This window comes from Lagopus leucura, unplaced genomic scaffold (genome assembly GCF_019238085.1).
Source record: "Lagopus leucura isolate 7727_CA_CO unplaced genomic scaffold, USGS_WTPT01 Super-Scaffold_100064, whole genome shotgun sequence".
Classification (NCBI taxonomy): Eukaryota; Metazoa; Chordata; class Aves; order Galliformes; family Phasianidae; genus Lagopus; species Lagopus leucura.
Genome location: NW_024962308.1, coordinates 555,326 through 582,921, shown reverse-complemented (window position 1 = coordinate 582,921; position 27,596 = coordinate 555,326). Strand labels below are relative to the sequence as shown.

General features: G+C 42.8%; 1 protein-coding gene across 4 annotated transcripts in view; it reads right to left on the bottom strand.

Moving 5' to 3' along the window:
- SPPL2B (signal peptide peptidase like 2B) overlaps window positions 1-27,596 on the bottom strand; it is a 39,816-nt gene that overhangs the window by 7,530 nt on the left and 4,690 nt on the right. For 3 of the 4 annotated variants that reach the window (XR_006181584.1, XR_006181583.1, XM_042886820.1), the window contains exons 2-14: window positions 24,845-24,964; window positions 21,403-21,585; window positions 17,522-17,611; window positions 15,936-16,075; window positions 15,098-15,240; window positions 14,220-14,316; window positions 13,945-14,061; window positions 10,244-10,325; window positions 5,613-5,687; window positions 5,421-5,483; window positions 4,136-4,235; window positions 3,107-3,184; window positions 1,475-1,635 (exon numbers count right to left, since the gene is read on the bottom strand). Coding sequence is in view for 2 of the 4 variants with exons in the window: in XM_042886820.1 (XP_042742754.1) it covers window positions 1,475-1,635; window positions 3,107-3,184; window positions 4,136-4,235; window positions 5,421-5,483; window positions 5,613-5,687; window positions 10,244-10,325; window positions 13,945-14,061; window positions 14,220-14,316; window positions 15,098-15,240; window positions 15,936-16,075; window positions 17,522-17,611; window positions 21,403-21,585; window positions 24,845-24,964 (1,449 nt within the window). In the remaining 2 variants the exon portion in view is untranslated. Of the gene's footprint in view, window positions 1-1,406; window positions 1,636-3,106; window positions 3,185-4,135; window positions 4,236-5,420; window positions 5,484-5,612; window positions 5,688-10,243; window positions 10,326-13,944; window positions 14,062-14,219; window positions 14,317-15,097; window positions 15,241-15,935; window positions 16,076-17,521; window positions 17,612-21,402; window positions 21,586-24,844; window positions 24,965-27,596 lie in introns of all 4 variants that reach the window. The other variant, XM_042886821.1, reaches the window with a different exon arrangement.

Here is a 27,596-nt window from a genome sequence, read left to right as displayed (position 1 = left end):
TATTATTCACAATAAAAGTTTAGTTTTGAACCGCTGCTCGAACTCATGATTTCTAGTCTAAAATTCTAAGAATTTTGGTAAGGCTATGGGAGCAAGGTATTATCAGATGGCATAGTCCTAAAGAAGAAAACAACTTGCTGATGACTGTTTGGTTGAGTGTAAGCAAGTGAAATGCCTACAGGATTTGTAACCAGGAAATCTGCTCCTCCAAACAAGACCTGCAAGAACAAATGGACTGTGATTTTTTTTTTTTTTTAAGATTTTCCTTGTGAGGAAGAACTTATTTGCTAAGTTCCTCCTGGGTGTCCTGCTATTACAGGTTTATAAGGGATTGCCTTTCATTTATTTGATTGTAATCTTTGGGTGATGTTAACAGCAGTAGTTTTAATCCCTTATTCTTGGTTTATCAGTTGTGACAGATTTCCTGCAGGCCCTACCCAGCTAACTGCATACTACTTGGCTTTCTGTAATAATAAGAAATGCAATTTGCTGGTTCAAGCAGTTCCATCACATTTGTGTTCTTACTGAAGGACTCTAAAACAACGATTTTAAATAATTTTAAAAGAATTTAAATAATTTTAAAAGAATTTAAAACAAGAACATTACTGTCTGTACAATGACAGGAACTGTAAGCAATCTATAATGACGAAAGAGATGGGTTGTACCAATTAGCAGCAATAAAGAATTAAAGTCTGGAAAAGATGAAAGAAACAGAATCTGTAGCTGGATGATTCCTCACTGAAATCAGCCGTGCTCTGTTAATTACTCAGGAACAAGCAGACAGCACTTTGGCACTTCTGCATTCTCTGGTTTTGATCACTTTTACTATCAGTGCATGGCAACCAGCAACTTTTCCAACACATTCTGGATGCTCACTAATTTTTTCAATAATTAAATCAGTTCTCTAGAGGAAGGCTGTGCAGGTTATAAAAAAAAAAAAATAATTGAGGAACAAAATAAATCTCACTGGGAGAGAACCTCCAGCTAGATAGATTCTTCACTTCAGGGTAATTCATCACAATCTATAGTCATGCCTCATAGTAGAAATCATTCCATTCAGAATCAAATGAGTTTCATTTATACCACAGAGAAACATCACATGATGATTCAATGTACTTAACTAGATCATTATAAGCAGTAGACTAGGAAAAAATAGGAAGATAAATATTTTTTAAGGAGCTACTTACCAAAATGGCAATGATACTTTCAACAAAGATCAAACCAGTAAAACTGTGGCAGAATGAAGGATAGACAGGGTTCTACTTTACTTTTCACTAGTCAGTTTAAGTGGCCATAAACATTAAAGAAAGAAAATGAAAACATTACCTAGGGAAAAAAAGTGCATTAAAAAAAAAAAAGTAAAAATATTTGGCTTTGGTGGATAATACTACAATATTTTACTCAACTTTAATTCTAGTTAGGTTTTTATAATATTAGTATTTCTTGAAGACACTCATATCAAACTGGTATTCACCGCAAAGCCGCTGCCCGTCCAGAACATTGCAAGCTCCTTTCTCCAAAGAGCCACAGCAAAGCTGGTGATTAGAGTGCAGGGTACCAAGTAGAGCAGAGCTGGCTGACCCATCTGCATCAGTGCCAAGGCGACAAAGGTCACAAGAAGGCCTATGCCATATGCTGGAAGGAAACAGAACCAGCAAAAAAGAAGTTATTGGGGCATAGCTTGACACAAGAGCAACTAAATAATTTGCTAAATAAGCATTTTTATAGGATTCTTTATCCATGTAATATGTAAAGCAACTTTTTAAAACGTGAGCAGAGTGTATACATTATAAATTTGGAACAGTACTGTGAGATACTGCTGTCCTTGTGTTGACAGTCCGATGTTGTGAGAGTACTGTGATTGGCCTTATACACACTGTGCAATTCAAAAAACTATCTTAAGCACTTTCACAGCAGGAAAATAAAATATTTTGTTTCTCTTATTGTATTTATGAGCCCCAATACAGATGGTCATTTTGACTGTTACAACACATGCTCCTTGTTTGGATGGTATTTGGCTGTTTCTCACTAATAACAATGCCAGCTATATCATTAATTATTTTCCCTTTAAGTAGTGCAAGCATTCTGCAGAACATAAGCAGAGCAAAAGCATTTATATGGCAATATTTGGTAATATTTTCAATTACATTTTCAGAGCCAACTGACTTTTGTTCAGAAGCCAAATGATTGGAACACTCAGTAATAGTTTTATCCAGTTATTCAAAATCAATGTAGATTAGGGAGCGTTCCTTGTATTCAATTGAAATCTTTCTTTCTGTGACTTACATTCATTCTCTCATATATTATCTCTTCCCTATACACTTACAGAGACTACACTCAGACTACTCTTGCGTTCTCACAGTAGATAACTGTGGACAACAAAAGAATCTTCTCTCCTTTGCCTTTTCTTCTTTGGGTGCCATGTGCTTCAGCATGCAGCCACTGGATTTACTCCAGCATGGCAGTCTCTCAAAGGATCCCAAGCCAGACAGTGTTCTAGACTCAGTCTTAAGAGCCAAACTGAGGGAACAATCACTTCTCTCATCCTGCTGATCCTAATTTTGTTAATATAGTGTAGTATGTGGGTAGTTCCCATTCCTGTAATAACAATGTCAACTCTTCATTAATGCAGAAATTGATAGAAAAAAACCCACTGAAATAAAAGAATTTTTCTATCCTTGCTTTGAGTCTCCTAAGAACCTAGCTATTTTTACAAGGATTTCTAAAGCAGAATATTGGCAGAAAACTTAGAGGAAATTAAGTCTTTGCTGGCATGAATACAGATTCCTGGTGTCTTTGTAATAAAGTCAGATTGCATTTTGTAGTCACTTGGAAGTCCACAACATGCAACTCTGGATTCTACAAACTAAAGTTTGAAACCAATTTAGAACCAATTTGAAGGTATTACATCATTATAAAGTAATTCATTATGCCATCAAGTCATGGAACACACAAAAAGTAAAGAACAAAGTCAAAATAAAATATCCTTGAACCTGAACTTCCATAGCAAGAAATGTAAGGACTGATTAATCAAAAAATCTGGAATGATTAACTAAGCATGTATAACAATGCATACTACGTGTCAAAATATCAGTGTTAAACATACCTATTGTGCAGGCTACAAAATATACTCTGGATGATTGCACCTGAATATCAAATCTATGGCAATAGGCCACCAGTAAACCTAAGAAAGAAAAGAACAATTATAACATGTTTTCAACCCATCCACATATTAAGATAAACGAAAACATCAAACAATCTCAGAACTTTTAAGATAGTTTTCAATACTTTTGTACTCCCATGTTTAAGAGCTATGACAGAATCATTCAGGAAACTGCACAGCTTACAGGCAGTTGCACAGCCAAAGCAATCTAATAGCAATGTTCACGTCTACAGATACTGAGATCCTGGAGGACCAGGTTTGAATGAATAGCACTTGTTACATATTGTGAAATATCTCTCTCCCAACTAACTGAAGCTCCATACATGAAGATCAATACAAGAAATATAACCTCCAGTTGTGGTTTAAGGTTGTTAGACATGATATTCTAAAAGCACCAATTTTAAGTGTAAGATGGGGTTGGGGGAGGGAGGAAAGCACGAACAGCTGAAGCTTCCCAACACAAGAAAACTGACAAATAATTTGGCAGAAGTCTGAAAGCCAGAATACATATTTTTTTCAGCTACAATAGGTAGTACTTTAGGTAGGCATTAGGTGTACTTGCAGATACTGTCTGATGCCATATGGAGAGGTGTGGTGGTAGCACTGGATGCTGTGTGATTAGTAATTACTAAGTTTTGAGTGGTCAGGTATGTGCCACCCCAAATCATGGGCAAATGGACAAGTAGATTCCTCATCGTCACACCATTAAAAATGTCTATATCAAAACACCATTTGTGGAATTAACTCTTCAAATTTCTCTGCATTTCTCTACTTCGCTGAGTGAGCAACTGAACGTAAAATTAAAACGCATTTTCCTACTGAAAAAAAGTGCAGGAAAAAAAAAAAAGCATACTTCAAAGTTTACCAAGTTTATACAAGTCAAAACAAGCTTCCTGTTTGAAGTGGAAGAAGAGGACGAACTAATTTGACAGTGCAGCAGGTACAATTCTTAACACAGCAAAGAAGAAATACCTGGAACTAAAATGTCTCCAAATCCTAGGAGAGAAAAAGGTCTGTCACACAGAGCCAGTGGGGAGGAGTTCAGTCGTGGGACCTTCAGGACCATTGGGAGCTTAGAATGAAAGAGACATAAACCCTGTGAAAAACTTTTCTCTATATACTGACACCAGATCCCGTTGTGCTGGAACTGAAGACTACAGATAGAGCAAATGTATACTCAAACATATATGTTTACTTTATAGATCCTTATGTTAGGTATATTTTGTTAACGTTGCTGACAGCAAACAAACTGTAGCTGAGTTTAGATGTGGTACTAAGGGACACAGCTTGGTGGGAAATACTGGTGGTAGGTGGATGGTTGGATGGAAGACCCTGGAGGCCTTTTCCAACCTTGGTGTCTCTATGATTCTATGACATGAGAGCAATGAAATATTTAAATTCTCAGTAAGAAAGACATCTCACAACTCTGTATATTAATTTAAAAGTCCTCAAATGCAGTAGGGTATGAACTCTGCTTTAACTGTAGAAAAACTGAGGTTAGCTGCCACATACGTAAGAAACAGTTTTAGATTTGGTTCCACAGGATGCAATGAAAGTATCAGAAGTGCAAAGATTTTTAAATCACTATAAAAGGTCATTTTTCCCATCACTTCAAAGACTTATTTTTGTGTGTGTTTTTTCTGTTTCTGCTTAAGATATAATTTGCAGAGCTGAGGCACAGTACAGCAAGGCCCAGGGCAAACATATATATTCTAATATATAACATCAGACTATTTATTTATTTTGCTTACGTTAATGCCAAAGTAATTGTATCTAATTATACTGTAATGGCACAGAACTGCTGATCTTTGACTTCACTTTTCTGTCTCCAGTTTAAGTTTCCCCCCTTTGCCTCGCCTCAGCTTTTCATAAAACTGTTATCAAAACTGGGCTGCCTGGAGAGAAAGAAAGAGACAAACACCATATGAATTGAAATGCTTCAGGTAAAAAATGGATATACTTCATTAGGAATTGGTCCTATTTACAGATAGGGGCTCATGTTTTTGTGAAACCAAGTTAATCAGTTTCCTTCTTTTAAAAGCAAGATACAAGATCAAAACCTATCATGGTGAGTCACTTAAGTCTGTTTTGTTTCATTTCTATTGCAGATTTCCAGAGAGCTCTAAAGTGCTTGTTTCCATGCAAAATTCTTTTTGGAGTGGCATTTCCATTTTGGATCTGTGGTCTTTGAGTTTTACAGAAGATGAAATCTTAAAAGCTGGAACGTAATGCTTTATTTTCAGACTACATACAATACCTTCTCATGAGTGGCAGAATCAGATGGGCCTGCAGCCACTTCCACCATTATACTCTCCCCAGTCTAGAAAAAAAAAGGCAAAGCTGTAAATGAGCACATCACTCAGCAGTCCAGGGGTTATTTAGGAACACAGATAAATAGGCCATTGCTTTGCTCTATGAGCAGCAGGCATGAGAAAAATATTTCACTTACCTTTGTTAGAAATGGTGTGATAAATACAAAGAATACATCATAGACAAAAAGAACGAGGAGGAGCAAGGTACAACCCTGGAGAAAGAGACAAGATACTTGGTATACAGTTATATTCTATGCATTAGCAGATAGCAGAGAATAATCAGCAACTCAAGAGTATTCAAAGCAAAATGTGAATTCCCAAGTATTTTAAAAACAGAAGAATCTCACCATATGTGCAGCTAATAAAAGAAAATTACATGTTAGCCCCTTAAATTCCTGATGCTGTAGAATTTGGAAATACTCTTTTAATACTTTAGGAAACAGTGAAAAGTTCTGCATTTTCTACATAAAGTTTAAAGCAGTATTTAGATTTCCTTGGCCAGCATACGTGGGAAAAAATGTACAGGTGAAGATAACTTGGAACAGAGTTTGAAAGAGCTGCCTGAGAAACAATGCTAAATGCTAATGCTAATTTTTATTTTAGAGTACTGAATACATTCTGGAAGACTTGGAAGGAGCCAGAATGTTGCACCCACGATACGTCTTATTCCGGGGGAAAAGAAACACCAAATCAGGGGCTGTAAGCTACTCTACTTTGATTTGCAGCAAAATAGATGTAGTGAAGGACTGAAAAGTCACAGCTGACAGATCTCCACAAACAGCAAAACTTATGAGAGAATCACATTTAATGACATCTGCATGACCTGGAGCTTCAGCACTGATTTTTAATAAAACCTAAAACATGAAATCACCACTTTATGGAAGGTAAGTTTATGGGTTCAGGGCAGTTGATAAATAAACCAACTGATTTACTCCAACTGGAGCACGGGTCAGGGACATTTCAAAGAAAATTCCTGGGTTGATTCGGCCTTCAGATTATTACCCGCTTTTAATAATTCAGGCTGGTGGCGAGGAAGTTGATAAGGAAAGCCTGAGGTCTATCAAGAAAGACTTCAGGGGAATGGGGCGAATACTTGAAGGAGCTGGGGTGCAGGTGGTCTTTTCTTCTATGCCCGTGGTGTCAGGGAAAGGTACAGAGAGGATCCAAAATACCCAACTCTTCAATAGATGGCTTAAGAGCTGGTGCAGGCGCAAGAATTTTGGCTTTTTTGACCATGGGGCAATTTACACTGCACCTGGCATGATGGCTGCTGATGCATGCAGCCTGTCCCTGAGGGGTAAGAGGATCTTAGCTGAAGAATTAGCGGGACTCATTGACAGGTCTTTAAACTAGGAATGAAGGGGGAAGGGGACAAAATAAGGGCTACTGGAGTTGAACGGGTCATTCGAGGGCTTATACCAAACTCCATGGGCAATGACGGCAGAGTGCATAGGGAAGGACTAGGGCAGGGGGATGCTGGGGATGCTGCTGTTCTAGGGGATCCTAGATCCCTTATAAAGGTGGCGAGACGGGTAGCCCGGCTGAAGTGCCTTTATACCAACGCACGCAGCCTGAGTAACAAGCAGGAGGAACTGGAAACTGTGATGCACTCGGGAAGTTATGACCTTGTTGCTATCACAGAAACATGGTGGGATGACTCCCACAATTGGGATACTGCCATCGACGGCTATAGACTCTTTAGGAGAGATAGGCGAGGTAGGAGGGGTGGGGGAGTTGCTCTCTATGTCAGAGATTGGATAAACTGTGAGGAGCTCCCTACGAGAAGCAGTCAGGAACAGGTTGAGAGCCTGTGGGTTAGGATTAGAGATGGGACAAATATAGGTCAGCTGGTGTTAGGGGTATACTACAGACCACCTGATCAAGGGGAGGCTGTTGACGAGGCTTTCTTGCTCCAGATGTGTGAGATGTCTGGCTCACGGGCTCTTGTCCTGGTGGGGGACTTCAACCATCCGGACATCTGCTGGGAAAACCACACGGCGAGCTGCAAGAGCTCCAGAAGGCTCTTGGAATCCATTGACGATAGCTTTCTGGTTCAGGTATTGGACAGACCGACCAGAGGGGAAGCGTTGCTGGACCTGCTGCTCACCAACGCCGAGGAGATCATCAAAGGCGTCAAGGTTGGAGGCTGCCTGGGCTCCAGCGACCACGCCCTGGTTGAGTTTGTGATCTCAAGCGATGTGGGCCTGGCAAAGAGCAGGACCAGGACACTGAACTTCAGAAGAGCAGACTTCAAGCTACTCAATGGATTGCTGGCCAAGATCCCCTGGCGCGCTGCCCTCAAAGACAAGGATGTTGAGGAGAGCTGGCGGCTCTTCAAAGATGCCCTCCTGGAAGCACAAGAGGTCTCCATTCCTCTGAATAAGAAAGTGGGCAGGCGAGGTAGGAAACCGGCTTGGCTCAGCAAGGACCTGCTGACAGAACTGAGGGCGAAGAAAGGGGTGTACAAGCTCTGGAAACAAGGCTGTGTCACCAGGGAAGAGTACAGGAATGCCGTCCGGACTTGCAGACGTGGGATCAGGAAAGCCAAGGCGCAGGCAGAACTGAACTTGGCAAGGGACGTGAAAAACAATAAGAAAACCTTCTACAGGTACATTGCCCAGAAGAGACAGGCCAAAATGGGCGTACCTACTTTGGTAAATTTAAAAGGAGAACTGGCTTCAACAGATGAAGAGAAAGCTGAGGTGCTGAATGAGTTCTTCACCTCGGTCTTCACTGGTGGCCAGGATTCTAGTCTTTTTCACGTCCCTGAACCCTGCATCCCCAAACCTCTATGTGGGGACCAAGGAGGTAAATCCCTCCCCACTGTAAGGGCAGAGCAAGTCCGAGAGTGCCTCCTTAGACTGAATGAATACAAGTGTATGGGGCCGGATGGCATGCATCCCAGGGTCCTGAAGGAGCTGGCTGAGGTGGTTGCCGAGCCGCTCTCCATCATATTTGAGAAGTCGTGGCTGTCAGGTGAGGTCCCGAACGACTGGAGGAAGGGTCATGTCACTCCCATATACAAGAAGGGGAGCAGGGAGGACCTGGGGAACTACAGGCCGGTGAGTCTCACCTCCGTGCCTGGGAAGATCATGGAACAGATCCTCCTGGACAACATGCTCGGTCACATAAAGAATGAGCATGTGATCCGAGACAGCCAGCACGGCTTCACCAAAGGAAGGTCATGCCTAACTAATCTTGTGGCCTTCTATGATGGAGTGACGGCATTGGTGGACGAAGGGAAGGCGACCGATGTCATTTACCTGGACCTGAGCAAGGCCTTTGACATGGTCCCCCACCACATCCTCATCTCCAAATTGGAGGGAAGTGGATTTGATGGGTGGACGACCCGATGGATAAGCAATTGGTTGAAAGGCCGCAGACAGAGGGTGGTGGTCAATGGCTCTATGTCCAGGTGGAGGCCGGTAACAAGTGGTGTCCCCCAAGGGTCTGTCTTGGGACCGGTGCTCTTTAACATCTTTATTAATGACATCGATGAGGGAATTGAGTGCACCCTCAGCAAGTTTGCTGACGACACCAAGCTGAGTGGTGCGGTTGATACAGTGGAAGGAAGGGATGCCATTCAGAGGGACCTCGACAGGCTGGAGGGCTGGGCTCGGGTGAACCTGATGAGGTTCAACACGGCAAAGTGCAAGGTTTTGCATTTGGGCCGGAAGAACCCCAGGCACCTGTACAGGCTGGGAGGAGTGGTCCTTGAGAGCAGCTCGGCAGAGAAGGACCTGGGGGTCCTGATGGACGAGAGACTGAATATGAGCCAGCAGTGCGCTCTGGCAGCTTGAAAGGCAAATGGGATCCTGGGCTCCATCAGGAGAGGGGTGGCCAGCAGGGACAGGGAGGTGATTGTCCCTCTCTACTCGGCTCTTGTGAGGCCCCATCTGGAGTACTGTGTCCAGGTGTGGAGCCCTCAGTACAAGAAAGACATTGAGATTTTGGAAAGGGTCCAGAGGAGGGCGACTAAGATGATCAGGGGGCTGGAGCACTTCCCCTATGGGGACAGGCTGAGGGAGTTGGGCTTGTTCAGCCTGGAGAAGAGAAGGCTGCGGGGTGACCTCATTGCAGCCTATCAATACCTGAAGGGAACCTACACCCAGGAGGGGAGTAAACTCTTCAAAAGGGCTGATAACAGCAGGACTAGGGGAAATGGTTTTAAGTTGAAGGAGGGAAGATTTAGGTTGGATGTTAGGGGGAAGTTCTTTACTAGGAGAGTGGTTAGGCCCTGGAACGGGCTGCCCAGGGAGGTTGTGGATGCCCCGTCCTTGGACGTGTTTAAGGCCAGGTTGGACGGGGTCCTGGGCAACCTGATCTGAATGTGTATGTTTGGTGGCCCTGCTAGGCAGGGGGGTTGGAACTACATGATCCTTGGGGTCCCTTCCAACCCGGGTGATTCTGTGATTCTGTGATTCCAATGTTTCTGGAAGATTACGCCTAGCTCTATGGTATATTATTTTATTTAGGAAGGATGCTGATGAATCAGGGAGTTTAAAAGAAGGGAGCGTGACTAAATTACTGAAAAACCCATAACCAGCAAAATTCAAGATCCAGAAGTTACTTGAAGCATATACCAGACTCATTATTTTTCTTCATTAAGCTTCACAGAGAAAAGGACACCTTGAGTGTGAGCTGCTGGTCTTTTTACCTTTCTGACAATCTAAACACACTAAAATCTCTGAATACTCCATTGTAAGTGACCCCTCAGTTCAACTATACAGGAAAACCTCCTCTTTTAACATCTGTTTAATATCCATACCTTAAACGTAGGCAGGCGAATTGTTTTCAGCATGTAAAGACAGAAAGCAATTCCTAAAGCATCTTGCAGAACCCAGGCCCATCTAAAGGAAAAGCAAAAAGTTAAATTTTTGCAGGAAACTATAGGACAAATAGATCAAGTCTTGTTCTCACTAAGCACCTGCTTGGGACAATGAACAAAAAACCACTTCTTTCAAATCAACATCGCAGTTATCATGGATTCACCGATGGAAAGTTGTGTTAACCAACCTGATAACTCTAAAATGAAATGACTAGCTGCTTTGATGAGCAGTGGATATTGTTTATCTAGAATTCAGGGTTTTCAGCACAGTGTCTTCCATCAGATTCATACAGAAAGATGTTGATACACAGGCTGGATGAGCAGATAGTGAGACAGGCTGATGATGGGCTGAAAGGTTAGCTCAGAGCGTGCTGATTCAGTGACACAAAGACTAGTTGGAGTCTGGTATCTAGCAGTGTACCCCAATGGTGCATTTGGGGTCCAATCCTGTTTAACATCAATATTCTGGATGATGGGCAAAGTGTACCCTCAAGCAAGCTTGTAGATGACACACAACTGGGAGAAGCAGCTGCTATTACTGGAAGGTTGTACTGTCATCCAGGGTAATTTAAAAGGCTGAAGAAACAGGCTGAAAGGAAACTTACAAAGTTCAACAAGACAAAATACAAAGCCCTACAACTGTGGAAGAACAACCCACTGCACCAGTACCTGCTGGGGGCTAAGCATCTGGAAAGCAACATGGCACAAAAGGGCCCAGTGGTCACCAAGTTAAACGTGAACCTGAGATGTGACCTTATGGCAAAGGTGAATAAAGGTATTCTGGGCTGTACTAGCAGGCTGAAGGAGGTGATCCTTCTCCTCTGTTCAGTACTGGTGTGGCCCAGCTGGAGTATGCTTTCCTGTTCTGGGCTACTCAATACAAGACAGAGAGAGAGCTACTAGAGAAGGTCCAACAAAGGGTCAGAGAGATGGTGAAGGGACTGAAATATCTCTCCTGTGAAGAAAGGCTCAGAGAAACAGGACTGTTTAGTCTAGAAAAATGAAGGCTACAGGGGGTAGGGAGGGAGGTGGAAATTTTATAAATGCACATAAATATCTGATGGGAGGGTGAAAAGATGATGAGGCCAGGCTCTTTTCAGTGGCGGGACATGAGGGAGCAAGCACAAACTGGAACATAGGAGATTCCCTCTTAAAACTTTGTACCATGGAGTTGACTGAACACTGGCACAGGCTGACCAGAGAAACTGTGGAATCTCCCTCCTTGAAGATATTCAGACGTCAACTGGACACTGTCCTGGGCAACAGCACCAGGCTGATCTGCTTGAGCAGCTTTGGCTGAACCACATGATTTCCAAAGATGTCTTCCAAATGGAATCATTCTGTAATTCTGCAATTGCTTTTGTCCAAGCTATGTATATTTTAATCTGTCATCTAAGATGTAGGCAGAAATTTATTCTTTAAGTTCTTGGTTGTAAGACTAAGATTTTAGAACAAGTCGTATTTTGTACTCTGTGATTTGGTTTAGACAAGTTAATTGTTTTTATCCTCTTCACTATTGAATCTATTACAATATCTGTTACAATACCACATGCACCAGGTTAGTGGATGACCAGTTGGAGTGGAGCTCTGCAGAGAAGGACCTGGGTATCCTGGTGGACTACAGGTTGGCCATGAACCAGCAGCGTACCTGCATGGGTAAGAAGGCTAATGATATCCTGAGATGCATGAAAATGAGCATGGCCAGCAGGGAGAGGGAGGCGATCCTCCTCCTCCTCTACTCTGCCCTGGTGAGGCCACATTTAGAATACTGTGTCCAGTTCTGGGCTCCTCAGTGCAAAAACAGATAGGGATCTCCTACAAGGAGTCCAGCAGAGGGCCACAAGATGATAAAGGGCCTGGAGCATCTCCTGTATGAGGAAAGGCTGAGTAACTTTTGTGTGTGCAGCCTGGGAAAAAGAAGGCTGAGGAGAGATCTCAAATGTTTATAAATGTCTGAAGGGAGGTGGGAGGCAGATGGGTGAGGTCGGGCTCTTCTTGGTAGTGCATGCCAACAAGACAAGGAGTAATGGCCTAAAACTTGAACACAGAAGTGCCATACAAACATGCAGAAGAATTTATTAAAGTAAGGGTGACAAAGCACAGGCTGCCCAGAGAGGTGGTGGAGTCTCCTATGGAGATATTCAAGACCCATCTGGACACCAACCTGCGTGACCTACTGTAGGGTGCCTGCTTAGCATAGCAGTTGGCCATACATCTTTGTATGCCAGTCTTTCAGGAGGCAAGTTGAAACTGACATACTCTTCAAAGGGAACAAAGTGTGAATCATCCACAAAAAGAGTCACAAATCCTTTCAGAGGCTGCTAAAATCTGTTCATTGGGTGAAACTGCTGAAAGCCTCCTGTCTAGGAACCTCAGGGAAGGGAAGAATGTCAGAACAAATAGGAATAAATTTTTAACTAGTGGTCACCAATACAGAGAGGCTGAATTGCAACCTTGCTGTCAAAATATTTGTGTGAAATGGTAGGTACTAAAAAATAAAACATGAAGCATCTCTTTCAGGCACTGGTATAAATAAGGAATAAAGTTGCAGGAAGAAGGATGTGCATTTAAAGTGGACAGTAACTCGCTTGCTAGAAGTTCTGCAGAACTAGTGGATTTTAATATCCACTAGACAAAAAGTGAGAGGAAAAGGTCAGTTTTCTAAGCAACATCCCAGGCGAAAACAAACCAGTGCCTGACCATGCAATGGGAGGAAGTCCTCACAGATAGCTGTACTGCAATACTGAAGTATACAGCTGTCCATTTGTACCCTCAGTGCTGGGCTTTGATCCTCTTCATGAAGGACACAAAGGATCTGGCAAAGATTTTTGGCTCTCAAAGTGTGAAAAAACAGCTGATGAAGTGCTCATTAGTGAGTGCTGTATACTGAAAATGAGGTAAGGAGTGTTCCCAGTTATTTCCCCTCACGGAATTCTCTGAGCCTGTATGGAAGAGGTCAACATAACCACGAGTACCAAAATAGGAAGTCCTCAGGTCCTTTGCCTCGTGTATAAATGTACAGGCCTTGAATGCTGAGGGACATCTACAGCTTGGGCTATTTGTTGATTGTATTTGCAAGTTAAGTCTATAAGAACTAAAGCTCTTTCCTTTAATCTTGGTCACTAGGATAAAACTGAAGTAGGATTTGAGTTACAAAACACTAGGGTTTCCTTGCAACTGCTGGAGTATCACAGCAATATTGCCCAAAGTTTCTTTCAGCTGTCTGGTACGAGTAAACAATTCTCTAAAGATCTGACAATCGACATAGCTCTTCTTCTCTCAGAATAATGCTGAGGAGATCACCACCTGCAGAAATAAATTATACAACTTGTGTTCAAAGTTCTACATCATTTCTGTAAAGCAATCTGAAGCCACTGAGATCAGAGTATTGACTGGGACTCCAGTCCAAATTAAGCCTGAATTTTCTGGGTTTCAGGTTTAACAAGGGAAAGTTTTCTGTAGCTTAGACCAACCAGGCAAAGATAAAGCACAGTAAGAACAGCTATGGATTTCTGTCCAAGTTTCTAGTTTCCTTACTGTAATGCCTAAATTTTAGGATAGCAGTCTGCTTCTACAGATGTCAGTAACTTATCGCATCATGCAGACTACAGTCTTGTATAGAAACTAAAATATACACTTACTGATCTTCATTTCTGAAGACTCCCCAGACTACACTGACAGAGATACAGAACACAGCTAACAACAACATCCGGACCTGTGGACGCTTGTGGAAATAAGGCAAGTTGTTGTCTGGGATTCTGCAAGTGAAACACAAACAGGTACAGTTATCTGTGTAGTTACTCTGCTTCTTCAAAAACATTTTCATACACGAAACTACCTTGTAAATCCCTTACCTACCCTACAACATAAAAATGTACCTTTGCCTACAAAAAAAAATATTCAAGTTTCAACATACCGGCACTTTCCCAATGGGAATCTTCTTACAAAGGGAGACAGACAACTGTAAAGGCCAATTGAGGCAGCCAGGCAGAATATTCCTATGATAACATAGACTGAAAAATAAAAAATGGTAAGTCCAAGAAGGTAAGAGATCCTTTTTTCCAATCAAAAAGCCTGAATGAGAAACGAGTCTTAAATGTCATGTGTGAAAATTAAATTCAGATACAGAATTTTCATATAGTTGTTTATTAGATTTATGCCCTTTAAATATCTAACTCCATCACATTTTACACTGGTGTACTTCATGCAATAGCTACTTGAACAAGTTAAAAGCTCTTTGCTACTATTCTTTAAGTACACCATTAAATCATAAGCCGAAGAGGCAATTTGTGGTGAAGTACTCATCTTCTCACTATGAGTTCATAGGAATTTCATAAGGGGACTCTTAAAACCACTCAATAACAAAACGAATTAACGCTGATGGGATACATCTTTCACAGCTTCCTCAGAAAAGAGTGTCAATATCTCATAACTCTTCAACTTGACCAAAAAGGCAATCAACAGAAGCTTACCACACTCATAAAAGTAAAACCTCAAACTCGGTAAGAATAGAAAGGAGAGCAGAGGCTTGGTAAGCTGACAAAAGACAAAGATTTAACGACTTACACCTCTTATACACATAAAAGGCTTTAACAATTGAAAGAATTACTGTGATCACCTAATCCAACCTCATTACAGCTTACCTGCAGAGTTTTCTTATAGGGTTTTAAATTGCACTGAGAACAAATGGCAGAGGACAATTTTTTCATAATCAGTTCTACCTTAATGTTCTTTAAGCAAAAGCAGCCCAGTGGTATTGAAGATATGTCAACAAAAATGCAACTTTAAAAGTACCTAAGTGATCATAGAAGAAATAAAGGAGGACCAGCATTGAGCAGCACATCACTACAAACACACAGATCATTATTGGAGTCACATCAACTGTTTCATCATCATGTTTCTCCGCCCCATCATCACGTTTGTGCTTCATGTAGCGCCTGAAAGAGGAACAGAATTACAGTCAGACCATTACCTCTGCAACAAAATAAAGGGCACTGCATCTTCAGTGAGTTACATGAGGTGGGGATTGATGACACTACACCAATACCTGTATTTCCACTCAGGTTGTCACTGAATTATTGTATAAGGAGTACTATTTTTCATTAACTAACAACTCTGAATACTGAAAATCACTACAGAATCAGCTTGTGCAAAGCAAATGTTGGAAATGTGTAGCATAGATCTCCTCCTCCCCATCTACTTGTGAAAAGTAGCCACAAAGTTTCAGTAAAACGTCCAAAATGAACACGGTGTTAACCATCTGATCTGTCTGTTTTACACCAGCCCAGCAAAATACATTTCTACAATTTTCACGAAAGATCTTTGAAGATGAATCTTTGAAAAGCCCAAACAGGAAATAGATTCCAACCCAATTTTCCTTCTGAGGTTTTTCAAGTGTATGGTTTTTTGTTTTTTTTTTTTTTTTTTTTTAAAGGGTAAAGCATTAAGGCACTGTCCGTGAATATTACACATCAGGCTTAAGGGCTCTTAGACATCATGCTAACATCTTCCTAACTCCAGTTGCAGAGTCTCTAACCCTCATCAGTACAGCTACCATCCACCACCATGGTTCCCTCCTACCCCAGGCAAAAACACAAGAAGAAAACTGGCACATTACTTTCCCAGTACTCACTTTTTCACATCTCTGCTTCCTGCCCAGTAGCCTCCAATTGCCACAGTCCCCACAGCCATGACAAATATAATGACCATGTTGTAATCAAGCACAGGCTCATTTGGTGCATACATTGCTCCCTTCACTGACCTCCCAAAACTCTGCAGAGGCAAGAACAAATGGAGGAACTTGGGAATCACACTTTAGTAACAACCACCCTGCTCTTTAAATCTCTCAATTTTGCTTTTTGTATTACTTTTCCTTAGTAAAAGATATTTAAACAGAAACAGAGCTAGGTGTCAGAGGCAGGACAAAGCCAAAAGCATTCAAAGGACACTACTAAGGACTATTCCAAAGCCTGGCTCCCTGAAAGAGATATTCAGCATGGACAGTGGATCCTCAGCAACAACTGTTGTTCTCCCCTTTCTGTGCTGTACTAACTGTACTGAACTAACAAATTCCTTAGTGCATGATATGAACAAGTGCTTTGCAATGAAGTCCGGGCCGACTTACTTTTAAAAGTGGACTTACTATTATAGACTACTGTTGTTTGAAAGGCATGTATCATTGAACTTCTAATATCCACATCTTCATTAGGATCTGGTCCTCAGCACCAGTGACCTGGTTACAAGGTGCCCACAATTCCAGCAGTCAGGGCAGCAGCTTTTTCAGAACTTGCAGGGAGTTTTCAAAACTGTCTGGTGATGAAACTCTTACCTCTAACAGGAGTATTTCAATTTGAATATCTGACACACCTTTGGACACTATCCAGAACAACACCCTTACTCTTGGTCCACCAAAAACAGAAGTGGCATCAAGGTGGGTTTTATTTTTTTTAGAAAGTATCTTACTGCCCATAAAAATAACGGACTCATATAAAAAGGATATTTTACCTAAAATCACCACTTTGCCATACTCAGAAAAACTCATACACATAGATACTGAATTCCCTTTGACAAGGGCTCTCTGATGCTTTTACATAACCAGCACTGTAGACTTCAAAAAAAGCCATCTTAGCAAAGGTTCAGTTATTTAGTTTCCAATCAGCAAACTCAGAAAGGGACAGACACTTTAGCAGTCTGCTGTGATAAAACAAGGGGAAATGACTTCAAGCTTAAACAGGGAGATTTAGGTTGGATATAAAGAAGAAGCATTTTACAGTGAGGTGGTGAGGCACTGGCAGAGGTTGCCCAGAGCTGTAATGGATGCTCTGTCCTTGGAGACATTCAAGGCAAGTCTGGATCAGGCCCTGGGCACCATGATCCAGCTGTAGGTTGTCCCTGTTCACTGCAGGAGACTTTGACTAGATGACCTTTAAAGGTCCCTTCCAACTCTAAGGGTTCTGTGATTATATAATGAAGCTTTATTGCAAGTACTTTAAAGCAATCCATTAGCTCTGCTGTTTGTAGTATTTATGCCCAGAACTAGGCTCCCTTTTTTATTCTTAAATGAGAAACAACCTCCTAAGACAACAGCATTTCTAACAAATAGAATGTAACTGTCTTTTTGAGTATAACTCTCTACAACCCAGAGCTCCTAATATGAGCTACACATTCTGTTGACCAATGAACAATTCAAAATAGTTTAAATCAGAATATCAAGCTTACCTTGACAATATCTAACATATCAGAATAGCTCAGCAGAGCAACGGGAATATCAATCTCTTCATATTGGCTCCTGTTGCCCCCTGGAGGGACCTAAAGGACAGATCAAAACAGGCAAAAAAGAATTTATTTCTGCAAAAGCCTTCTATTCTTTCAAAAGAGTTCAAGTCTTATTTTCTGTTAATCTAAAAAATATTATGAAAAGGAACATAATGTACAATAACCTGAAGTTACCTTTACGCAGGCAAACCACCAAAAAATTAATCCAAAACACAATTCAAAACAGGAAAAATACTGCTACTATCGGAGCCTTAAACCAACTTCAAAACTGCCTAAGCATAACACTTATTTGCCCAGCATATACCCCTCTAACACTCCAATGCAGACACAAGTGTGGAAAAAAAGAACCAAGAAACACACACACATACACACAAAACAAAAAAAAAAAACAACAAACCAGAAAGCATCTTCTCTTCTTGGTTCCATACCGAGCAGAAAGATCTCATCTTAAGAATCATGTTATTTAATTTCACTGGAGTCTGTATTCTCCCTTTTACACGTACACAAAATGATCCCTGAAACTGCTGGGACAAGTGCAAAACAGATTCACACAATCTTTCAAAGTGATAAGGTTTCTGAGCCCAGCAGACTTTTCATCGCAGATGTTTCAGAGAAGCTAGATGAATTTGTAGACAATATACAGGAAGAGGTTAAATCACACCATAACATTTTAATGAGCATCCCATAAGACCTTTGACGTGTAACTGGTTAACAGCCCACGATGTACATCCCTAAGTCACAGCGTCAGAAAACAGAAGGGTTGTCCCATTCAAATAAAAGAATTGAGCGTAGATGGTGAGAACTAAACTACTGAACCAGAGAACTGCCAAGGTTGGAAGTGGTGCCTGATGTTGGCCTACTCCAATTCTGCTTTAAGAATGAAGACCAGTCTTTCACCTAAGTTAAAATATCAAAGTTAAGTGGTCAACAGATTTAAACCCAGCCGATGGCCAGTTACAAGAGGTGCAGCCCAGGGCTCAGCAGTGGGGCCACTCCTACTTAACATCTTCATCAGCAACCTCAATGAGGGGATTAAGTGCACCCTCAGTAAGTTTGCAGATGATGCCAAGTTGATCAGCTGGATGGCAGAAAGGCAGTACAGAGAGACCTAGATAGACTGGAGCAAAGGTCCAAGATCAACTGTATGAGTTCCAGTAGGGCCAAGTGTCAGGTCCCAAATTCTGGCCAAACCTCAGACAACCCATACAGCCTTGGGGAGGAGTGGCTGCAAAGCTGCCTAACAAAGAGGAACCATGGTGTGCAGTGCAGAAGGGCTCATTTCATGAGTGACAGGACGAGGGGAAATGGCTCAGGTTGCACCAGGGGAGGTTTAGGTTGGATATCAGAACAAACTTCTTTACAGAAAGCATTGTTAAGCACTTGAATGGGCTCCCCAAGGAGGTGTGGGTGAGGCACCAGCCCTGGATGTGTTTAAAAACCATCTGGATTCGGTGCCCAGGAACATGATTTAGTGATGAACTGTTAAAGTTAGGGTAGCATAGTTAGGCTGATGGTATGGAGCGTCCAGGTCCTGGAAAGTCACTATTCAATCTCTTCAGAGCCTTCTCTTCTCCAGACTGAAGAGCCCCAGCTCTCAGCCTGTCCTCACAGCAGAAGGTGCTCCAGCCCTCCAATCATCCTCGTAGCCCTCAGCTAGACCCACACCATGTCCCTCTTGTGCTGGAGCCACAGAACTGAATGCAGTAAGCCAGGTGGGGTCTCACAAGAGCAGAGCAGGAGGGGCAGGATCACCTCCCTTGTTCTGCTGGCACGAAGAGGAGCGTCTCTTCATGCAGTCCACAATCTGGTTGGCCTTCTGGACTGTGAGCGCACTCTGATGGCTCTCACTGAGTCTTTCACCCACCAACACCCCCAAATCCTTCTCCTCAGGGCTGCTCTCAAGTCATTCTCCACCCAACCTGTGTCTGTGCTTCCCATTGCCCCAGCCCAGGTGCAGGAACTTGCACTTGGTCTTGTTGAACTCCAGGAGCTTGGCATGGGCCCACCTCTCCAGCCTGCCCAGCTACCACAGGATGGCATCCCTCCCCTCAGGCATGTCAATTCTCCATGCTTCCATGGCTGAGCATTCCATGATGACCAAGAGTTCTGAGGAACTTCTCCTCTCCTTTGCGGCTGCCTTCTTGACTACTCCGCTCCACATTTTTATTCTCAGAAATCCTCCTAAAAGCCCTTGCAAGAAAATTTTTTTTACTGCAAGCTGAACGATGTGAGCTGCTGGCTGCTCTGGGATTAGCACAACCCATCGCACTGGAACACAACAAAAAGTCAACAGAACTACAACTGGCAGTCAAAGAAACATGAAAAACACACTACAGGGCCTCGTAGAGAGGGGAACAGAGGATGCCAGAGTGTGGCATACACACAGGGCCAAACTCAGACCCAGGTAAGGGAAGAAGGGTCACAGAGACAGCAGTGGTTGGAAGACACGAAACAGTTGAGAAAGAAGTACTCTGTGCTTCTGGAAAAGGACAAAGACTGTAAGGCTGTAGGACTGAGAGCCCTGCGGCAGCCAGAGCCACAGGTAGGGCAGGGGCTGCAGTGGCCCAAGGGAGGGGGGGGCAGGAAGATGCTCCACCTTGGAACAGGAGCAGATGTGCAGGCAGGGCCTTGGCAGCAGGGCTGCAGCCAGCCAACTCTCACGGAGCATGGCCTTGTCACCAGCACTGTGCAAACCTGGGAACCGCAGCAAGGGCTTAGAGGAGCTCCTGGCAAGAAGAGATGCGCTTCCAGGGCCTCGTGGGCTGGACGAGATCAGAAGGGCTCCTTTCTGTCACGGGAACCACAGGCATTCAACAAGCACTCAGCCACATCTGCACAGGCTCTGGGAAGGAAAAAGCACTCCTCTCACTGCTGTGCTACAGGGCCCTGTTCCCCCTCCAGCTCATCACCTCCTGCCTGGCTTCCCGTGGAGATGGGAGAAAGGGAATGGCTGTGATCCTCATGCTCACACGGCCTATGTGCCATCAGGCACCAACTCAAGAATAATTCATTGCTCTCTTTATTACATGCACGGCGGAAGGCAGCAGCCCCATCCCAGGCAGCACCAGCCCTGCTGTGTCATGGCCCAAAGAGGCAGCTCAGAAATTCGGCTAGAAATCAGCTTAAAACAGATTTATTTATTAAGATACTGGGCAATGATCTTCCAAAATCTGCAATGACAGAAGGTTATGAAGGCAGTGGACAACTCTCTGAATCTAAGTGCTATTCATTATACAACTGCAGCCTACAATCAAGAATCCTATTTTTGCAGTTTAACTTACAATGACAGCAGTAACATAAATTTAAGACATATGCCTACTTCCAGTAAAACATAAGTTACTAACAACTGCAACAGCAAAATGCAATAACCAAACTTCAAGCAATATCTTTTACACGTAACACATCTCTTTAGTATTGACTACACTGATAAAACATTCATTTTACAAAACATACACTGGTGAAGCTCCAACTGAATCTTGTGCTCTATACCCCACTGAAGGTATTCAGTTAAGAAACTGCCCTTCCTTCTTTGATTCAGGATGTTATATAACGTAAAGATAATTCTGAGCCTTTGACTTGGATGTTACAGAGGCCGTGTGCAGCACTCTGCCTACTCAAGTGAGCATACTCATTTATTTAATTAATCCTCCCTTCATCTGTATTGTTTTCCACTCATAGCTGGGCAATGTGGAAATGTATAAAAATAAAAATAAAAATAAAAAATGTGTGCACTTAAAAAGGAAAATACCTACAACAATCACTGAAAATAAGCCAGTATCTAACATTATAGCATCAGTGATACAGAAAGACAGAAATAGACTTACCAGTCTCTCCCTGCTAACAATCAGCAGCCCACGAGCTCCATTTATCTGAGCAAGCCTCACTTTCTCATAGAAGGTGCAGTTCCCTCGCATCACCATCGGGATTCGATTATTAAAACCCCCATCAGGTACATCAGAAGGAGAACACAAAACAGACGCCGTCTGATCCTGCAGTTGCAAGAGTGACTGAAAAGAAAGAAAATTCTAATATATTCTTATTTTTAACCAAAAGCAAATAGCACAGGGGGGTGTCTAAAACTCAATTTAGAACTTCCAAATACTGAAGTGATAGAGCATTCTCCGAGAAACAATAGGGTTGTCCTCTCTATAGGGAGGGGAAGAGAGGCAGGGGTTGTACGTAACGGAGATGCTGCACTGTAAGGTGCTTGCAGTTGGCAATGACACATTTGAGAGACTCTGGGAGTCTTTTTGTGAGTTAACTATAGACCACCCAGCCAGGAGGATGGTGCTGGTGATTCTTTAAGGAGCTATGAGATTCATCTAAATCAGGTGTCCATGTCCTTATAGGTACAGTCAGCTTGCCATGAGTCAGCTGGGAATACCAAACAGAAAAAGTAGGACCAGAGACAATAGTGGCCTGTCACTTTACAAATAGGGGCACAAACAAGGCACAGATGCCTGTCTTCAGCACCGTCGATGGGCCCTGGGATCCTGGAGCTGAGAGCTGGAGGACTATGACTGAGGAAATCATAAACTCCCAGACCTCAAACTTGTGCAGAACTTGCTAGATACACGCAAGTCTATGTGGACTAATAGGCACCAATCCCAGGGTACTCAAAGAATTAGCTGATGTTGTCACAAAACCTCTCTCTATTTTTTTCAACAGTCTTGAGGATTTGGAAAGGTCCTAGCAAACAGGAAGGTAGCAAGTAGTATTGTCCCAATTTTCAAGAAGAGCAAGGAAAAAGACCTTGGGGAAAAACACCCCCACAGGGCTGACAGTGCCCTTAGGTGCATCTGGCTCAGGATGGCTCCTTTCCACCAGGAAAGGAAAGGGGCTGTCCCACTCCTCCTGAACTTGAGGTGAGGCTGTACTGGACAGAGCAAGCTCTATCAGAGCTGAACACAAACACAGAGGAAGCTCAGCATGCAGCACCTCTTTTATTAAATTGTATTGCTGGAGTACTTGAGGGAAGGAGGAGCTGGAGGAGGAAAGAGAGGAAAGGCTGAGGGAGCGCTAAGGAAGAAAGTCGGGATTAGCAGAGAATAAGAGAAATGAAAATTTACAAAAGACAGGTCTATGAAGCACATTGGTTCCAATCCAGCATAAGCTCTTCTGGACTATATTGGCTCATGTTGAGATACTGAAATGTGTGTCCATGAATTTTTATGAGACAAGTTAACACAAAATGGCTACAAGAGGCTCCAAATATCACAAATCTTAGAGTAACTCCTAGGGCAGTCTGTCTGGATCCAGCTGAACCAGACCCCAAGTCTCTCAAACCAGCTTCATGCACTATGTGAATTGTCTGCACATTGCACTCCCACTTCTGCCACTGAAGCAATGTAATCCAGGCACCAACTTCACAGTACAGTCAGGTCAAGAGTAAGACAATTCATAGATTTATAGATTTGTTTGAGTTGGAAGGGACCTTAAAGGTCATCTATTCCAACTCCTCCGCAATGAACAGGGACATCCACAGCTTCATCTGGTGCTCAGAGTGCTATCCAACCTGACCTTGAATGTCTCCAGGGATGGGGCATGCACCACTTCTCATGAGCAACCTGTGCCAGTGCCTCCAACAACCTTATTGTTAAAAAAAACAAAACAAAACAACACACATTTTTCCTCATATCCAATCTAGAATTCTCCTCTTTAAGTTCAAAACCATTTCCCTCTGTCCTATCACAGCAGTTCCTGCTAAGAAGTCCATCCCCTTCTTTCTTACAGCCCCTCTTTAGAAACAGAAAGGCCACTTCTCAGTTTTTCCCAAGAGCCTTCTCTTTTTCAGGCTGCACAGCTCCAGCTCTCCCCTCACAGGGAGGTTGCCCCATCCCGTGGATCGTTTTTGTGGTCCTCCTCTGGATGTGCTCCAACAGGTCTACACCTCTCCTGTACTGAGGACTCCACATCTGGGTGCAGTACTCCAGGTGAGGTCTCACCAGTACAGAGCAGAGAAAGAGGATGACCTCTCTCACCCTGCTGGCCATGCTGCTTTGGATGCAGCCCAGGATACCGCTGCCTTCCTGGGCTGGGGGCACACTGTTGACTCGTGTCCAGCTGCCACCCACCAGTACACACAAGTCCTTCTTGGCAGTGCTGCATTCAATCCCTTCATCTCCCAGCTTGTAATGACAACAGAGGTTGATGGGACCCAGGTATTTCTCTTTGGATTTAGGGTATGATTACATGGATTTTGGCCAGATGACACGTACATTGTCAGCAAAATTATCTTCTTAGAAGGTGTGGTGCTATTATAAATGGATGGAATCACTACCTAAGAGGCAACTTTACTGGTAAAAGTAAAGTGAAAAGAGCATAATAGCAAAAGCCTCTCAGATCTTAAAAGATCCCTTGACAGTTCATAAATTCAAGACTTTGATATTTAATGCCTTGGGCTTTCACGAGCACAAGCTTAGCATGAACAGAGCCTTGGGCAGCCTAATCTAAGGCCTTGCTTTCAAAGCTAGATCAGAAAACCTCCCCAGATCCCTTCCTTTTTTGATTTTAGTATGCTTTCTACTAAAGCCACTTGAACAAGCCCATGAAGTGTGACTTGTAAATATAACCCTTCTTACAAAGGATTCCCTCAACTTAGTCTTCTTGCTTACACAGTCTGAATAACTGAGTCATGTATAATCAATCTCTGCAAAACTGAATCTTCTAGGAATACAGATCAGACACAAAAAAGCCGCATAACAGAGGTCAAAGAAGCAAGTGACAGTTTCCTCCTCACATTTTAGCTATTCCTCTCATCTGTTAGGAAGTGAGTTCCTGATACTGGTGTCTCTGTACTCTTCAATTTTCTCACACAAAAGTGGAAGAAAAAAAAAAAAAAAAAAAAATCAGTTGTCAGTTCATAGGGCTTTGGATAACAAAAACAAGTTGACACAGCTCATAACTGCTTATACCTAAATTTAAGAGAAGAATGAACTAGTAAGAAAGCACTAGTGGTCATCCAGGTATCAGGAAGGACCTGTATCTTTTTCATGCCAACACATGAGAGCTCCTTTCCAAACACAGTTAAGTTTTATTCTCATTCGTCACCATGTGCAGAAGTAATTTTTTTGTTTGTTTGTTTTGAACCTGAAATAGTTGCTTAGAAAGGAGTATCACCACTATAGGGTATGGAGACTGTAACAGATAGAAAATATTTTCAAAGTAGAGCAAGCTTCAGATTTTACTAAGATATGAATTAGAATTCTCCCCTACAACAAGGGCAATTCTGAGTACATTCTTTTAGTTGGCTGGCTTGGTACTTACAGCTTTACCCAGATCATGAGGCAGATGGGCCCACTGGGAGTTGAAGAGGATGCAATAGTCCTTGCCTTTGCTGCTCCCTTTCTCTGAAAGGACATGGACCATTCCATACTCGCAGTACACCTGAAAACAACAAGCATTCAATAGGGGTTTTTCAATACATGCAGCACAGAAGTAATGGGCTTCACTTACTGTTGATTAGCCTGCTTCTTACTTAAAAAAAAAAGATTTTACAAAGTTTCACTATCTGCAGAAGGATACAGAGCAAAGTAAACATGGCAGCATGCAGTGAATATAGCAGGTTAAGCACATTCTCAATTATGACATATTTGACTATTACAGAGTCTGCACAGAGAAGTGTTCCAACCACAACAAGTTCCATTTAATATCTCTATGTTTTCACCTTCCCATTCCTGCAAAACAGTGCAGGACAACAAATTCTCTATTATTTTGGTTATGTCAGAGTGCATCAAGTCTGTGTGCGTCATCTGACATCAAAATTCAGAGTTAGGGGCTAGCACAGGTTGAATGCAAACCATCAGAATTACCTGAATTCAATTATTTGGTAGTATCCAATAAAGTGAGAAGAAAAACCCCACTTCCTTACTGTGGAATCTTCACCTAGCTTTTTATTCTTCATGACAAACTGTTCTTTTGCTCCCTTCCCTTTTTCCCTTTGTGAGCACCAGATATTGGGGTGCATTAAAAAGAGCGTGGCCAGCAGGTCAAAGGAGGTGATCTTCCCCCTCTACTCTGCCCTGGTAAGACCTCATCTGGAGTACTGTGTCCAGTTCTGGGCTCCCCAGTACAAAAAAGACAGGGATCTCTTGGAAAGAGTCCAGCGGAGGGCCACGAAGATGGTGAAGGGCCTGGAGCATCTCCCCTATGAGGAAAGGCTGAGTGAACTGGGTCTGTTCAGCCTTGAGAAAAGGAGGCTGAGAGGGGACCTGATCCAGGTCTATAAATATCTAAGGTGTGGGGGGCAGAATGGCGAGGCCGGACTCTTTTCAGTGGTGAGTGGAGACAGGACAAGGGGAAATGGCCAGAAACTGCAGCATAGGAAGTTCCGCACAAACATGCGCAAGAACTTCTTTACAGTGAGGGTGACGGAGCACTGGAACAGGCTGCCCAGGGAGGTGGTGGAGTCTCCTTCTCTGGAGATGTTCAAGACCTGCCTGGATGCCGACCTGTGCAACCTACTGTAGGGAACCTGCTTTGGCAGGGGGGTTGGACTCGATGATCTCTGGAGGTCCCTTCCCAACCCCTACAATTCTGTGACTCTGTGATATATTCCCACTGTCTAACCAAGAAGCCAAACGAATGCTAGCTACAGGACTAGAATCTGTGTAGAATCTAGTAGAATCTAGAAACTAGTGTAGAATCTGCACAAGTATTTTTGTGGAGGTGATGTAGTTTTCTGCTTGCACATCAAGCCCCAGGAGGTAAATACCAGGCATCCAGATGCCAGGAAGAAAAACAACTGTGGAAGTATGTGCAGCTTTCCTACCACTGATTACAGAGATGGAAGTTACATGCTAGTAGTGACTTTATTTCCACATTAACTGAACAAAATAGATTATAAAAATAGATTATAAATGCTCTTTGTTATCAAAAATTGAGGAAGAAATGAATCACAAAATCACCAAGGTTGGAAAAGACCTCCAAGGCCATCAGTATTTCCCCATTATACCACGTCCCTTAGTACAACATCTAAACCAAGTATATCTTACAGCTCCTGCAGCAAAAGGGCCCTGTGTGCAAATGCTCCTGCCTGATCCCTTCTCTCTTTTCTAAGTGTGATAAAGAAATGTAAAAGGTTTCAAGATTGCAAAAAAAAAAAAAAAAAAAAAAAAAAAACACACAAAACACACAAAAACAAACAAAAAACACCACACTACAGTTTTGGCGTGTAATTGTGGCTCGACTTTCAGCCTGTTTTCATTTCACATAATTCCATTTCAAACGGAATGCATAGAGTTGAAATTAGATACTCAACTCAAAACTACGATCACGTCTCTGACCTCTCTCACCAGAGAAAGCTATCCCTCCCTTCACAACGATGCCTTATTTACATCATTGCTTTTTGGCAGTACGTGTATCTGCAGAAACTGCTTTCAGGGATGAGGCACAAGGAGGGTAGAGTTCCATAAATCTCCAATGAACACCTTGAAAACTCCTTTTACTGCCATCAAATGAGACTGATGCATCAGTTTCACCAAAACAAAGTTGAATAGCCCTCTGATTTTATCATAGATTTGCTTGGGCTGGAAGGGACCTTAAACTTCCCACCATCTGCTGTGGAAGGGGTGGAGAAAAGACCAGACCAGAAGAGTTTCCTTCTTATTGCTGCCAAATCTGATCGGGTTTAAGGGCTACTGTAGTTTAACCCAGCAGGCAGCCCAGCATCGCACAGCTCACACATCCCGCAGTGGAATGGAGGAAAAAAAAACAAAGACAAAACCCATGCTGAGATAAAAATAGTTCACTGGGACAGAGAAGGAAGGGAAAATCAAGGAGTACGCTCAGTGAGTGACACTGAACACAGCTGCTCACCACCAGCCAACCAGCGCTCAACTGGGCCCTGAGCAGCAGCAGACCCCCCTCCTCCCAGGTTTCTTGTTCAGCACGCAGTCATGCGGTATGGGATGTTCCTTTGGCTGGTTTGGGTCTGCTGTCCTGGCTCTGCCCCCTCCCAGCTCCTCATCCTTACACACACACACACACACACACACACACACACACACACACACACACA